This window comes from Rhinolophus sinicus, linkage group LG09 (assembly GCF_036562045.2).
Source record: "Rhinolophus sinicus isolate RSC01 linkage group LG09, ASM3656204v1, whole genome shotgun sequence".
NCBI lineage: Eukaryota > Metazoa > Chordata > Mammalia > Chiroptera > Rhinolophidae > Rhinolophus > Rhinolophus sinicus.
In genome coordinates this window covers 71528248-71543049 of record NC_133758.1, presented here as the reverse complement: position 1 = coordinate 71543049, position 14802 = coordinate 71528248, and the positions used below count along the sequence as shown (strand labels likewise).

The following is a 14802-nucleotide window of genomic DNA, read 5'->3' as shown; positions in this document are numbered from 1 at the left end:
AACACAAATAGAAGAATTTTATTAGGAAAGCATCTAGTAACGTACATTGAGTAACAAAATAGTATAGCGATAGTAGTCACAAGAACACAGAAAGAGTAACAGGAAAACAAAAAATAAATACGTATATACCCACATGAAAGCCAAGCCAGGCATAACATGAAAAAGTTACGGGCTCCCTCTCTTCCCAAAATGAAAAATTTCAAATCACGTTTTCCTCACTGACTTACCAGGAAAGATTTGCTTCCAAAACAGAAGTACAATTACTTCTCTTCTCAGTATATTGTAAAACCAAGACATTAATTAGACAGACATTATATTTGGTATGTAAGTTACAGAATTAAATCACTCTAGCGCTGAGTCTTATACAATAGCTGTCATACAAAATGGGACTCACATACAACCTGGGGCATTCTAGATCTCTAAATCAACGTTATACAATTATATAATTTAACTAAAATTATACTCTATAATGAAAATAGTAAATCGTAGTTCTTTCTGGTTAATGATATGTGGGAACCACTGCTCTTGTTTTATACTAATTATACTTTTTCAGACAACCAATTAAAGTTATAAATTTAAAATGTTATATATTTAGCTAATATCATCGAATAACTCTCCTATAGGTGCTTGATCTATTTCAGTTCAATTAAGAATATGCTCTAAATGAAATTCTACAAAACAAATGTACCTTTAAGGCCTAAGGCGCTACTATGAGTATAGGGAGGAACTGGTTCAGACTTCCAAAGCGAGGTTATAAAAATCCTTGCTGTTTCCACCCAGGTATCTGGGAGTCCTGAGCTGCCATGAAAGAAATCCAACTATCCTGATGAAGAGATCATATGGAGAGGCCCTAACACATGAACAGAGAGACGGGCTCAGCTCAGCATCTGGCCATCCCTGAACAAGGCAACAGGCACGTGGACCTACCAGACAAGACCAGCCACCAACTCAACACCCCCGAGCAACCCTGCGTGAAGCAGAGTCATCTAGCCAATCCTGCTGGAATTCCTGACCCATAAAATCATCAGATATAAATAAAATGGTTGTTGTTGTAAGCCACCATGTTTTAGGTGAGTTTGTAACACAGCAACAGATAATGTAGCCTTTACAAAGTCGTCTTATAATTAATTAATGAAGTTGGGGTAAGTTATGTAGTATGCACAAGACAGGCACTGACTTCAGAGAAATGTTACAACTTATCTTATAAAACACATTGACATTTTAAAATCTAAGCATAAATGGCTAGAATAAAAATACTTATTAACAACATATAATGTCAGGGCTATAAAGAGAATCAAAGATCTCGAAATTATTTCCTCCCTCAGCTTCTGTGATGTCGCACAACTGTTTTCCTACGTAGTTCCTATGAATGTTAACACTTCACATAATCTCTCTACCTAGAACTCATTTATCTTTATTGAAATGCTTTCAGTTTCTCTCAAACATCCCCTCCTCCCTCCTGCATCCCTTTCTCCTTTTCTTCATATCTGCCTGCCCCTAGTATCACTAGTACTTTCCATTTGTCTTATGGTATTTAACTTACTGCACAAAATGTTATCATTACTTTTTCTAGTATTCCTGCTACAACCTTTAAGTTACTTGAAGGCAGGGACTGTATATTAAAGATTTTGTCATTTTTGTTAACACCTACCACAGCATCTAAGTATTAAAAATGTTTGTCAAGTTGAATAATTATACTCTGCTAATAGAGACTTCAGGTTTCAAAGACAAACACAATGCTTGAAGTACCACAAAGAAATCACTTCCTGAATATTACAAAGTATCTTACTATAATTCAATCTGTTTCTGATGAAAAATAACCTTGATAACCTTTCACTGTTATAAAATTATATACCCAATTATCAAGTATATGTAGAAAAATCAAAAGCTTTCTTATATACCAGTAATAATCTGCAAAAAAAAAACTCCCCAAAATAAAACAAAATACCAGAAGAAATTCCTAATCTGTAATACCAATAAATTTTATATAAATATAAAAGAATATAAGAATAGGTAAAGAGATACATGTAGCTTTTAAGTATAAAGATAATTCAGTAATGATTGCAATCTGTCCCTAATTTAATCAATAAATTTAATAATAATCCCCTATGGGATTGTGGAGAGTGAGATAACTACAAAATAATTCTCACATTAATCAAAAAGTAAGATACACATACAATTTTCAAAATGCACTGTAGAAAAAAAAAATGCACTGTAGACATAAATATGAAATCTAAAACTATAAAGCACCTAAAAGAAAACTTAAGAGAAAACCTGTGTGTGACCTTGGATTAGGCAAAGTTCTCTTAGTTAAGACACAAAAAGCACAAACCATGAAAAAAATTATAAAGTACACTTCATCAAAATCACATTTTGTACTATAAAAAAAGTGTGGATAATATTAAGAGAAAGAAAAGCAACAGAATGGGAGAATACATTTGCAAAATACATATCTCATAAAAAACTAGTACACAGAATGTGTAAAAAACTTTCAAGATTTAATAACAAGAACACATCCAATAACAAACAATTTGAACAGACATTTCACCCAAGAAACAGGGATGGAAAACAAACACATGAAAGGATGCTACACATAACTAGTTATTAGGGAACTGCAAATTAAAACCACAATAAAATACTACTACATACCTATTAGGATGGTGAAAATTTAGTAAACTGACAATATGAAGGGATGATGAGAATGAAAAACGATATAGCCACTTTAGAAAAGTTTGGCTGTTTGTTATGGAGTTAAACATAAACTTACCACACAACCCAGCAATTCCACTTGTAGGTATTTACTTACTAAAGAGAAATGAAAATATATATCCACCCCAAGATTTGTATGTGAATGTTTGTAGCAGGCTTACTCATAATCATCAAAAACTAGAAACAATCCAAATGGCCATCAAAAGGCAAATGAAGAAACAAATTGTGGTATCTCTATACAATGAACTAACTACCTCTCAGAAATAAAAAGGAATGAACTAATTAATGCAAGAACACTGATGAATCTCAAAAGCAATACGCTAAGTGAAAGAATTCAAAGACAAAAAAGCTAGGGAGTACGTATATGACTCAATTTATATAACATTCTGGAAAAGACAAAACTATTGGGACAGAAAACAGATCACCCCTGGGTGAGCACTGAATGGCAACAGGGAACTTTTTGAGGTGACAGAAAACAAACTCAGATTAAAAACATATCTTCTTCGTACAATGCAGTGGTAAGTTTATGTTTTTGTTTTTCCTGAGATTAAAGAGTACACAAAATGGCAATTCTGATAACTCAAAGTCAGTCAAATGTAATTCAATTAGCATTATCCACGAGGTTCATTTCCTTTCTATTAATAGTTCTCATACCATCAATACCTGCCTCTTTTGCTTACTTAACAATTTGCCCATTGTCTGTGAGCTGCTGATCAACTTCTCATCCCATTATCACCTTTCTGCTGTTCTCACTTTGAAATACCTGCCAAAATTTTCCTGAATAATAAGACATCTCTTCTGAGCAGGCAAAAAGTGCTCAAATGTACAGCAACTCATTCATTTTCCAAATATTTATCAAGTACCTAGCAGTTAAGGGCCTGACCTGAAACACAATGATTGTAGCTGCAGATTTCACAGAGCTTACAGTCTAGAGGAGACAACCAAACAAGTTATTAAAATGAAGTGAAGAAAAGCCAGAATACAAGAAGTGCAAAGTGATATGGGAAGAAACAGTAAGGGGACCTAACCTAGTCCAGAGAGTAGGAAAGGCCTCCCTTTCAAGGTGAATCCTAAAAGGTAAGGAGACATTAACTAGGGATGGAAGGATAATGGGTAGAGAAAGTTCCAGGCAGCAAGGAGTACTGGGGAGAATTTGAAGAGCTGAAAAAGAATAGGATCATACAGAGCCTTGGATGTCATTTTAAGGAATTTGGACATCATCGTATTAACAGAAAAGTAACATATCAAATATGCATTTAGATCTCTAGTTATCACTTGGGCTGTGGTATGAACAATGAATTGAAAGATGACAGATCTGAAGCAGGGAGCCCAATAAGGAGGCAGTTATTTGAACTAAGGCTGGTAGAAAGAACGGAACTAAAGTAGATACATATGCAAGATAGTGACTAGAAGTGACAAGACTTGGCTACAGGTTGGATGATGGTAAAGTATAGAATCGAGTTTTCAAGCTTGAGCCACTGGATATATATGATGGCACTGAGATAAGGAAGACAAATTTGGCTAAGGAAGACTAAGAGTTTTGAACATACTAATTTTACAGTTCTATCAGACATCTAATAGTGGTTATGTCAAGAGGCAGTTGAATATGTGGATCTAAAACTCTGCACTAAGCTAAGACTTTTGGGAGTGAGAACAAGAGACACCAGAAAATTAACAGAGCGATTAGCAAAGCCAGAGAGAAGAGTACTATATAAAAGGACCCAAACTTAAACCAAATGCTAAAATAAGGAGCAGCGGAGATAAAGAGAATGGCAGGAGAGGTTAGGAGGGAAAGGGCAAATGGAAGATAAATGGTTAAATTGTTAGAACAGAGGAAAATTAAGAGACCTCGCCTAATCTTGAGGTTTTTTATGGACCTTTTAAAGTCTGTGAATAGCTGGTTACAGAGAGAATCTGAGATTATTTGCTCCTCACAGAAAAAGCATGTGCCACTGTAAGGAGACTTTTAAAAGGGTCCTCTCCACACATGCATACTGAAGCACACAGACACTTACTGAAAAGAATCTATACATAGCACGTTTTTAAACCTTACCAACTGACTCACCACTAAATCTAACTTGCTTCTTATAACAGAATTCTAATATAAGGTACTTGCCTGCATCTCAAACTCATATCCATCTTTTTAAACCAGTTCTCCTGCAGACCTACTCACATTTTTTCAATGATATGCTTATTTTCTCCATCTGAAACCACAGAATTATATATAAACCCTCCTTTATTGTTACATATGTATTTGATAATCATGATGCCTTATCACATACTCCCTCTCAAAACCTTTTCCTTTCTGTGTCTAGGAGTACCAACCATTGTAACACGAAAATCACTTCATTTTAGTTTCCCATTTCCCTGTCTCTAATTTTTCTCTCAGCCAATTCACCTTACACAATACTATCAAAAATACCAATTTGAATATTTTATTTTATTGCCCTACTAAAACAACTGTGCCTTGCTGTTTTTGCCTACAGAATAAGCCTAAACTCCTTTTCCTAGCAAATAAAAGACTAATTGTAGAAGTCTTTCAACTGCCATGCTGTTCTACCTCCCAACTTTGTACAAAATCACCAATGCAGCCAAATGGTTGGGTTCCCAGACACTGAACACACCACGCACACTCCGGTCTCTATGATCCTGCTCACACCGTCCCCTCTACCTAACAAGCCAGTCTCCAGCATCTCCATTTACCTAAGTCCTACTTTTCCATCAAAGTGCAGTTCATTTATTTGGCAAACTCTTTCACAATGAAAGGTACATTTCTGGAAGGGTGTTTAAAAACATTAACACAATTTGCACAGTAGCGTATAGCTAGAGCTCTGAAGTCAATCTATCTAAAGATCTGAAACCCAGATTTACTACTTATTTTATACCCTTGGGCAAGTTACTTAAATCTTCTGAGTTTCCACATAGCACATTTAAAAGACTAATGTCTAATGGAACTTTTAAAAAGTTGTGAAAATTAAATAAAACTACATATAAAGTGCTGAGTACAGGTCTATAAATGTTAACTAGTGTTGTTGCTGTTTGTCCTCAAAAAGCTTATATTCTAATCCAAGTACTCATTGCCCAGCTTGTCACCCATCTCAAAAAAGCTTGACAGAATTTATAATTCTGGTATTTTCATTATCCTCAAGAAGAAAACTGAAAGATGATGAATATTTATTCCCTTAAGATATAAAATTCATCAATGATTTAACCAGAAAATGAACCCAGGACATCTGCTTTCCAGAACATTGCTATACATGTTAAACCAGTGAAAATGTCTCTGGATTAAACAATATCTAAATAAAATGGATACCCTTTCTATAAAAAAGCTAAAAAGAATAGCTTCTTAAATTTGTAATGCAAAGAAATTAATTTTTTAATAGAAAAAGTATTGTTTTTTGTTTCTTCAAATCAATCACTGAGTGTAAGGCAAAGATCATAAAATGACTAAAACTATGCCTTCTTTGAAAGAATTGATATAACCTAGTTAAATGGGAATTCATATAGGTATATAGTTCATTTATATTAGTCAACAGAGGACATTACGGACTAGAGATCATAATTTTGAACTATATGTAGTATTTAACACACTATACTAATGTATACCCACTATATTTAAAAAAACTGGTAGGGGCTTTTTATTTTGGGCCCATGGTACCAACACTGTAATAATGACCAATTGTAACTGACCAACTACAATCAATCTTTAACTGTAAGCATTCTGCAAGTAGCTTTCCAAAACTCAAACGACTGTGCATTAAACTATCAAACTATGGTTTATTAAGAATTCAAGAAAAGTGTTTACCATAAGATTCTAGTCATACCAACGAATTCATAGTATATTTTTTGGTAACCAATATCAAAATAGATTGCTAAATTTTAATCTAGATATAAGAGTAGCAATTTATTTTTAATTCCCCGTCCCCAAAATGAATTCATTTTTTATTCAGAAAGAGTTTAGCATCTTTCTTTACCCCCAATGAAATAGGAGACTCAGACAAGGAACATAAATTAATACTAAAGCAATTAGTCAAAAGATGGTTGGGGAGTTGGATGCTCACAAAGCCATCACCCCACAGATTATTCACTAAATTCAAATAGGAAGCGAACTATTACAATGGTGACAATGGTCACCTCAACTAAGTGATGAAATTCAGCATCATTACTAATGGCACAATCAGTATTCCATGCCTCCTAATGGAATGTAATATGATGTACATCTATAAATTAATTTTCCCAAAACTACTTAATCTGAATTTAACCAAAGCTTTATACCAAACGTCTAGTTTATAAGAAATACAAAGAATCAAGCTAAGTATCACAATAAAACTATTGTCTAAAAATCATGAACATAGGAAAAACTACACTATAACAGGTTTGTTGAACTGGCATCTTCAAAAAGTCAATGTCATATGAAAAAACTGTGAGCAGGAGAGCTCTAGATTAAAATAAATAAATAGATGTAGTGTGTTTGGGTACAATACGGGAATTGGGGATAACTGGAAGAATTTGTATAGAGACAGGCTATGTGATTATTTTCTTAATTGTTTTAATGTTATTGTGGTTATGTGGTTACTTTGAGGAAATGAAGGCTGAAACACTTAAGACATCACGATGTCTACAACTTTCAAATGATTCAGTGCATACATATGATAAAATATTAACACCTATTGAATCAAAGAGGAAAATCTACACAGAATCACTATTATTCTTTCAACTTTTCTATATACTTAGAACTACAATAAAAAGTTATATTTTATTTCCTATGCTGATGTGGCTGAATGCACAATGACTTCACAAGTAATCTGCTTCACTTAGCTGTTACAAGGTTTTTTTTGTTAGCTTACTTACTTTTCGATACTAAACAGATATTTGTATACCCATGTTCATAGCAGCATTATTCACAATAGCCAAAAGGCAGAAGAATCCAAGTATGAGATGAATGGATAAACAAAATGTGGCATATATATACAATGGAGTATCATTCAGCCTTAAAAAGGAAATTATGACACACACTGCAACATGGATGAACCTTGAAGACATTAGATCAAGTGAAATAAGCCTGTCACAAAAGTACAAATGCTTTATGATTCCACTCATGTAAGTAGTCAAATTCATAAAGACAAAAAGTAGAATGATGATTACCAGGGGTGGTGGGGGTAGAAAAGGGGGAGTTATTCTTTAATGGCTATGGGCTTCAGTTTGGGAAGATGGAAAAAGTTCTGGAGATGAATGTGGTGATTGCATAACAATGTACTTAATGCCACTAAACTATACAGCTGAAATAGTAAGTAAATTTTATGCATATTTTATCATAAATGTAAAACAAATTTTTTATAGAGAGTTAACCTAAAAAATATATAAGCACATCTATTCCAGAAGAGATATACCAAACTGTTAATGATAGTTTGGGAGTGGGGGAGAATTTCACTCTTTAAAGTACACACACGTGTTGTTGAAATTTTATAAGCATTATTAGGTCTGTAATGGGAAAAATTTCAATCCTCGTTATTTTGGCATAAAATAATATATGTTGGAAATATGCTTTAAAATACTAGAGCAAAGAATAAAAATAAGTGGAGGAGCAGAAATTAAACATGAATTGTAAAATGTTGATAATTGTTGAAGAAGGATGATGGGTAAACCCAAAATTCATTATATTGTTCTGGTTTCTTTTGTGTTACTTAAAACTTTTCATGATAAAAATATTTTCAATCTACCATTCAAGAAAAAAATATGTACAACATAAATTTAAACAAATTTATAAAAAAATATTAGTTTAGTTGGTAAAAATGTACTTTTATTATCAATTCTCCTTAATCACACACAAAATGATTTTATATAAGCCATAATATTTCACGATTCTTTTACTCTAATACAAATTAAGGATCATTATTTTTTCAATATTCTATTTTAGGTAGTTCACCTATAATTTGAAAGTGTAATTCACTTGAAGATAGTGAAAAATTAATGACATTTACTATAATAACTTTAAATCTCTGAAATATAAATTTGTCTCAAAGTTAGTATGGATCATACCAATATATACCAGAATGTCCCAGACTCCAGGATATCAATGGGTAAACTGTATACCTATCCACGAATTCAGGAAAGCTAAATGTCTCCAATGTGTTAAACAGAAAAAAAGGGTTCGGAATTAATATCCCTTATGAATGCAAACAATACGCCAGGTTCATGTAATTATAATCACGCTGTGAAAAAGGTATCTTTATGTAACAGATGAATATGGGCTCAAAAAGATTGAGTGACTTTACCAATGTCAGACAAATAGGAACAAATCAAAATAAAACTAACATTAAAATCTCTTCTTGAAAAACATACCCAAACAATAAGGAGAAAAAGAAACAAATTCCTTCTTTGATAGAGGCAGGAAACACTGTAACTATAACCTGAAATACAATGTACTGTATAAAGACAGAAAGCTGATGGTGGAATGATAAGTGACTTAGCATAATGGAAGGTTAAAGTATAATGGAAGGTTCAAGTAAGTCCCTACAGAAAGCGATAATGACAAACAACCCTATTTACTCCAGAAAGGCTTAGAAACTGGAGGTGCTGGGACAGGCAAGAGGGGAGAACCAACCCTCTACCCCTCCTTCAACACATACACAAGCGCACGTGCACAGTCATAAGAGAATGAGAGGTACAGTCTCCAGCAAAACTGAAGCAGAGTGGCTCCAGGCTCAGAGGCATCCCACACAAAGGTGAAATGTTGGTATAAAAACAGGGAGACTAAGTGAAACTTTATAAACTGAAAGGTGGGACTTGTAGCTTGCTTCTCCTCTCCAGCAGGAGAACACTGCCATCTAAACTCATTACCTGTGCCAATTTCCTCCTCTTTCCATTATTCCACTTACAGACAGACTTTTCTGAAGAAAACGAAAGCCTTCTTATCCACCATCCAGAGAAAAGAAATAAAGGTAAAAACAAAAGGGTTCTTTAGTCACTAAGCCATGCTCATGCATGTCCAGTGAGCCTTCTACCCCTTTTGGAACTTTCTCTTGAATATGAAGGACCTGCTAAAGATCACACAGATCTGAAGAAAGCCTCCAAAAGAAAGAAACCAAAACAAACAGAAAAAAAAGTTATAGGAACCAAAACTAATGCAAGGAACAGAAGAACATGTCAAAGATGAGATAACAGAAGATGTTGCACCCATGAAAAACGGAACAAGATGCTATATATAACACAGGAACAATGAACAAGAGCTCATAAAACATTTTTTTTAAAAGACACCTGAAATTTTAAAATTCAGCGAAAGGGTTCAAATCTCCCAGATAGAACAAAAGACAACTTTCTGGAGATCAAATTTTGCAACCGCAATATTGGAAGCCAGGCAATAACAGAACACCTCCAAACATTTGAGGGAAAATGATTTCCAAGATAGAAATCTCTCAACAGCCAGTCAAGTAAGGGGGTAAAAATAAAATCCAAAAAAAATTCCCATTCACTCTTTCACAGTAATAGTAGAGGAAACCAATATGAAGGAAGAAACCAAAAGGAAGGTATGGGATCCAGAAAAAGAGACTCAATAAAAGTGAAAGAAACTTCCAGAATGTCAGCTAAGGGAAGTCCCAAGATGACAGCTTTGCAGCAGGCCTAAAAGGAAACAATCCAGACTAAAGCAGGAAGGACAGCTACAGAAGGGACAGATGACTACAGAACAAACGGAACTGGTAAGTTTATGTGACAGATCTGACCATGTGGAAAATTGTGCTGAAAACCATTTTATGGAGCTGCTGGAGGATACAGAAAGACTTTGCCAGACGAAACTAATCAAATGAAAAAACAAGGTATGGAAAATAAAAGATTACATATGAAAATGAAATCATAGTAAACTATCCCAGCAGTGACAAATATTTGGTTATAATGATGAACACTAAATAGGAATTTAACCTAAAATTGTGGAATAATATTAGAAAGATGGGGGAAAGTCTAGTTTGAACATCTTTGAACATGTATCCCTTTAAAATCACTAATAATTATATACCTCAAATTATTCATTTCTAAGAAAAGCCTCTGTTTTCATTAAATTCTGTAACTACACTTTCAAGGCAAAAATTCAGTGAAATGTTCTGGTTTTGTTTTGGGATACATCACAGGGTCAATTCTAAGGAGAAAAAAGTTAAATGCAAAGCAAAAACACTAACAAAAATTAGATCTATGAAAGTTGTATTGGTTACTAGTATCAGTTAAAGCATTTTGCTCTCTAATGAAATGTATGTTCTGTTGTTTGTTATAAAGTAACTCTAAATGTTGGATACCTTCAGTGCATGTCGCACTTTACCTTCCACACTTCAGTAATTTATTCAGTCCTACAAGAAAATGGGCTGTGAACTGTTCAGTACATTACCTCTGTAAGCACCAAAGTCTGGTCATTTTCTAGTTTCAAAAATCAAAAATGTTTTGCACATTTTCTTTTTATAAGAAATACATTTTACTTGATGACTCAGGCTATCACACAAGTCAGCTACAGCACTATGACTAGACGGCCTCAGAGGTTTTAGGTGTGTAAGGCATCAGCCCGTATACAAAGGACCTAGATGGGTATGCTTCTATAATTCTGCTGCTCATCACTCTTAACTTTCAAATCTACTTTTAATTTGTTATAGGGATTAAAAAAACAAATTATCATGCTTCTGACTCAACATTTATTCAATGACCTGCCAAGCCCTTTCATATACACTTCCATTTAATATAAATAATTTGTGTTACAATGGTAGCCAATGCAAAAATTTAGCAGTTCTTACTAAAGACTTTTTTAAAAAAACTTACTACAAATAAATAGAGGAGCTTAATTGCTTAATGGAGTTGGGAGGCTAGATCTTTTGGAATTCTTTTTTGTTTTTTGAAGGATCTTCCTTGCTTAGATGCCTTTATAGCTAACTTCTGATTCTAATTCAGATTGTTCAATCAATGAACTATGAAATAAGTGAGGGGGTCACTGAGCTGTCCCAGGCGCTATCCTCTGAACCACTCAACTGAGAACACTAAAAAGAGGGGTATGTATACGAAAAACAACTTGGTTATTATGCATTTACTAAGATTTTTACAAAAAGTTCCAAGAACTGTACTACAAATTAGGACTTTTATATTTGCAATTTATATCTATATTAAATCATCTATGTGATTTTGCTATTTTATTTTAATACCACTGTTGCTTAAGAATCTCCTTAATTGATTAAAACAGAACTTCAATTCAGTTAAACCTGAACTTTAGAAGGATTTGAGTACTTCCTAAATTAAGAGGGAAAGATTTTTACCCATTAAATTTACCATCAAGACACTGAAAAGCAATCCTTCTCTTTGATTTTTAGCTTTTTCTTAATGAAATAGAAACATTTTTGTCAAAAAATGAAAATCTTACAAATGTTAATACCTAGTCACTAAAAAAAAAAAACCTTAATAGGTCATGGAAAATCATCTTCCCCACATCTTAATGTAAAGCTTAATAATGCAAGTAGTAGCCTTCAAAAGGAGGATTCTAAATGTAATTTAAAAGACTAGAAAATTTTTTCTTTAACAGCCATTTCACTTTAAAGGCCATTTATGTGCTCCATATTTTACGTCAGAATTGTTAAAGAATATTTATTTTCAGCCATTCCAATACACTGACAATGTTATACCTATGTTCACTTCCTCATTCAAAGAATTAGAAAAGCAAATATACTGTTTACACATCACAAATAAGACTGATATCAAGCAGCAAATGCAGACTTCCAGGCATTATAACTTTTAAATGTTACCATTAAACGAAAATACTAACCACCTAAATTCCAGACTAACAGTAGTATAAATTCCATCCTCAAAACCACTTTCCCAGAAGCATCACTCTCCAAAGCTGAGAGATTTTTTACCTTGTGCCAAAGTACCTGATGGCTATACTTAGATGTCAAAGCTTTGCTACAGGCAAAACATCAATGAGTATGTAACTGTTGCTACATACTCACATAGGGTATTTTTGAAAACTGTGAAAATATATTCTAATTCAAATACACAGAGCATTTTTCATGATCTAAGCTACCATTAGTTCAGCAATGCTAAAACCACTTGAGATTTCATTTTTCCTTTAAAAACAAAAATACTTTGACAATACTGTGTATCAATGTATGTTTATAGTACAGATCATTATGTGCTTTAAGCTTTTGATCACACAGAGATCTACTTTTCAACCAGTCTCTATGTTGTACCACTGTCAGATCTTTGCGTATCAATAGCTAAATAGGTAGGACTATACGTACATTTTAAATACTTTCTGAAAATTATATGACTAGCTTACATTTTAAAACTGTCTAACCGTGTCTGAAAAGGACGCTTAAGAATTTGCCTTTTTCTGATGCTAAAACATTTTGCAGCTACTCGATCTGGCCAAAAAATGTCAACCCTTCCAGATTTTATCGTTTGCTGCAGGAAAAAAAGAAATATGGCTGAAAAATTCTTTCAGAAGGGTGGTATTTCAAACAGGACCACTCAACACACTTAAGACTACGGGGCGGAAGGAGGGAGGAGGGAGGGTACCTTATGAAATAGCACACTTCGGGCCTGCACACTACCTCATTTCCCTAATAGGGATGAAAAGCTCAGGCCTCTGGTAGCTTCCAGCTGACGCCAAGGCTCTCCACACCCCTTTTTTGACAGGGTTTTCTGGCGCTAGAGCTTGTCACAAATATGAATTCCATGATTAAGTCTAGAAGATATACTAATCAAGCGTCTTTTACAAGACCAAACCCTCCCATCTCGCTCCGTAGCCAAAATAACCCAGACGGGTCCTCTAGACGGAATTCTACGAACCCTGCAGCGCATTGACTAGGAGGCAGAAACGATGTAGAAAATAAGAGTTTCGGCCATTCCCCTCGCTGCGACCGAAATTACGGGCTCCATTTCCTGTACCCACGGGGACTGCAAAAGCGCCCGCACAGAACCGGACGCTTCCCGCCCCCTCCAGCCTGGCGCACGCGGCCCCCGCGCGCCTCCTGCGCCAACCCCGCGGGCGCGAGCGGGTGGCGGGGGCCGGGGCGCCCTCCCTTCCCCCCTCCGGGCGCCGGCACTCACCTCGCGACAGCGGCTTCACCTCCCCGTTCTCCTCCCGGGCTGCCCCGCCGGCCTCGCCCACCCCGCCGAGGCCGTGCCTCCTCCTTTCCTTCTCTCGCTTCTCCTTGGGTCTGCGCGGCTTGGCGCTGGCCGAGGAGGCGGCGGCCGGCAGCAGGAGATGGTGAGGCTGGGCGTGCAGCAGCGTAGGAGGGACCAGCAGTTTGCGCTGCACGGACTGAGAGGAGGAAGCGGAGGCTGAGGAGGGGACGGCCGTGCTAGCGGAGAAAGAGAAACTGCTGCGAGCAGAAGGGGAGGGGGCAGCAGACAGAGCGGCGAAGCTCCAAGACGCGGGGCTGCCATAGCTCTGAGGCGAAGGTGCCGCGGGCGGCTGCAGCTGCCTGCTGTTCCCGCCGCTGCCCCCTTCTCCGTTGAGTCTCCGCGGCGCCTTCTTCTCCTCAGTCCGCACCTTCTTGGCAGACAGAGGACCCATTGGGTCCCGGGAGGCGGGCTGCACCTTGCCAAACGGTTCTTTCTCCGAGACGGCAGCGGCGGCGACAGCAGCGCAGTGCACTGAGCTCGGCGGTTCCGCCATTTTGCGCTCCTGTTGTATTTACTCTCCTCCGCTCCCGGGCGCGAGGCAGGGGCGGGCCCTCCGCGAGGGGCGGGGGTGGGGTGGAGCGTCCGGGCCACCGGCCGGGCCTTCCATTGGGCAAGCCACGTTGAGGGATCCCCCTAGACGCCAATCAAAGGTGCGAATGTCTCGTCGAAGAGGCGGGATCGCCAAGGGACCCGCTTTGGAGGTCACAGCTCCGCGGGGCGCGGCTAGTGGCCGGGAGAGCTGCAAGGGGCGGGTCTTCCAGTTGTCGCTACCGTGAACTCGAGTGGCCGGTGATTGTCCGGAAAGAACACCCTCTCCGGACCCCAGAATCTTCCCCGGCCCAGGTTGCTGTCGTGTCTGCCTCGGTGACTGTCTTGTACCGCTTTCTCATCATTTTTCTCTTGGGTCCCTTTGGTCTCTTTCTGCCTCTTCACGCCCAGAAA

The 14802-nt window shown here is 36.8% G+C and overlaps 1 protein-coding gene across 2 annotated transcripts in view; it reads right to left on the bottom strand.

Annotated features, from left to right (window-relative positions):
• The window catches only part of RSBN1L (round spermatid basic protein 1 like), a 65046-nt gene extending 50640 nt beyond the window's left edge, over positions 1-14406 (bottom strand). The window contains exon 1 of one of the 2 annotated variants that reach the window (XM_074340639.1): positions 13783-14406. In XM_074340639.1, the coding sequence (XP_074196740.1) occupies positions 13783-14353 (571 nt within the window). In that variant the 5' untranslated portion in view covers positions 14354-14406. The remainder of the gene's footprint in view (positions 1-13782) is intronic. The other variant, XM_019744549.2, reaches the window with a different exon arrangement.
• Positions 14407-14802: the final 396 nt, after the last annotated feature.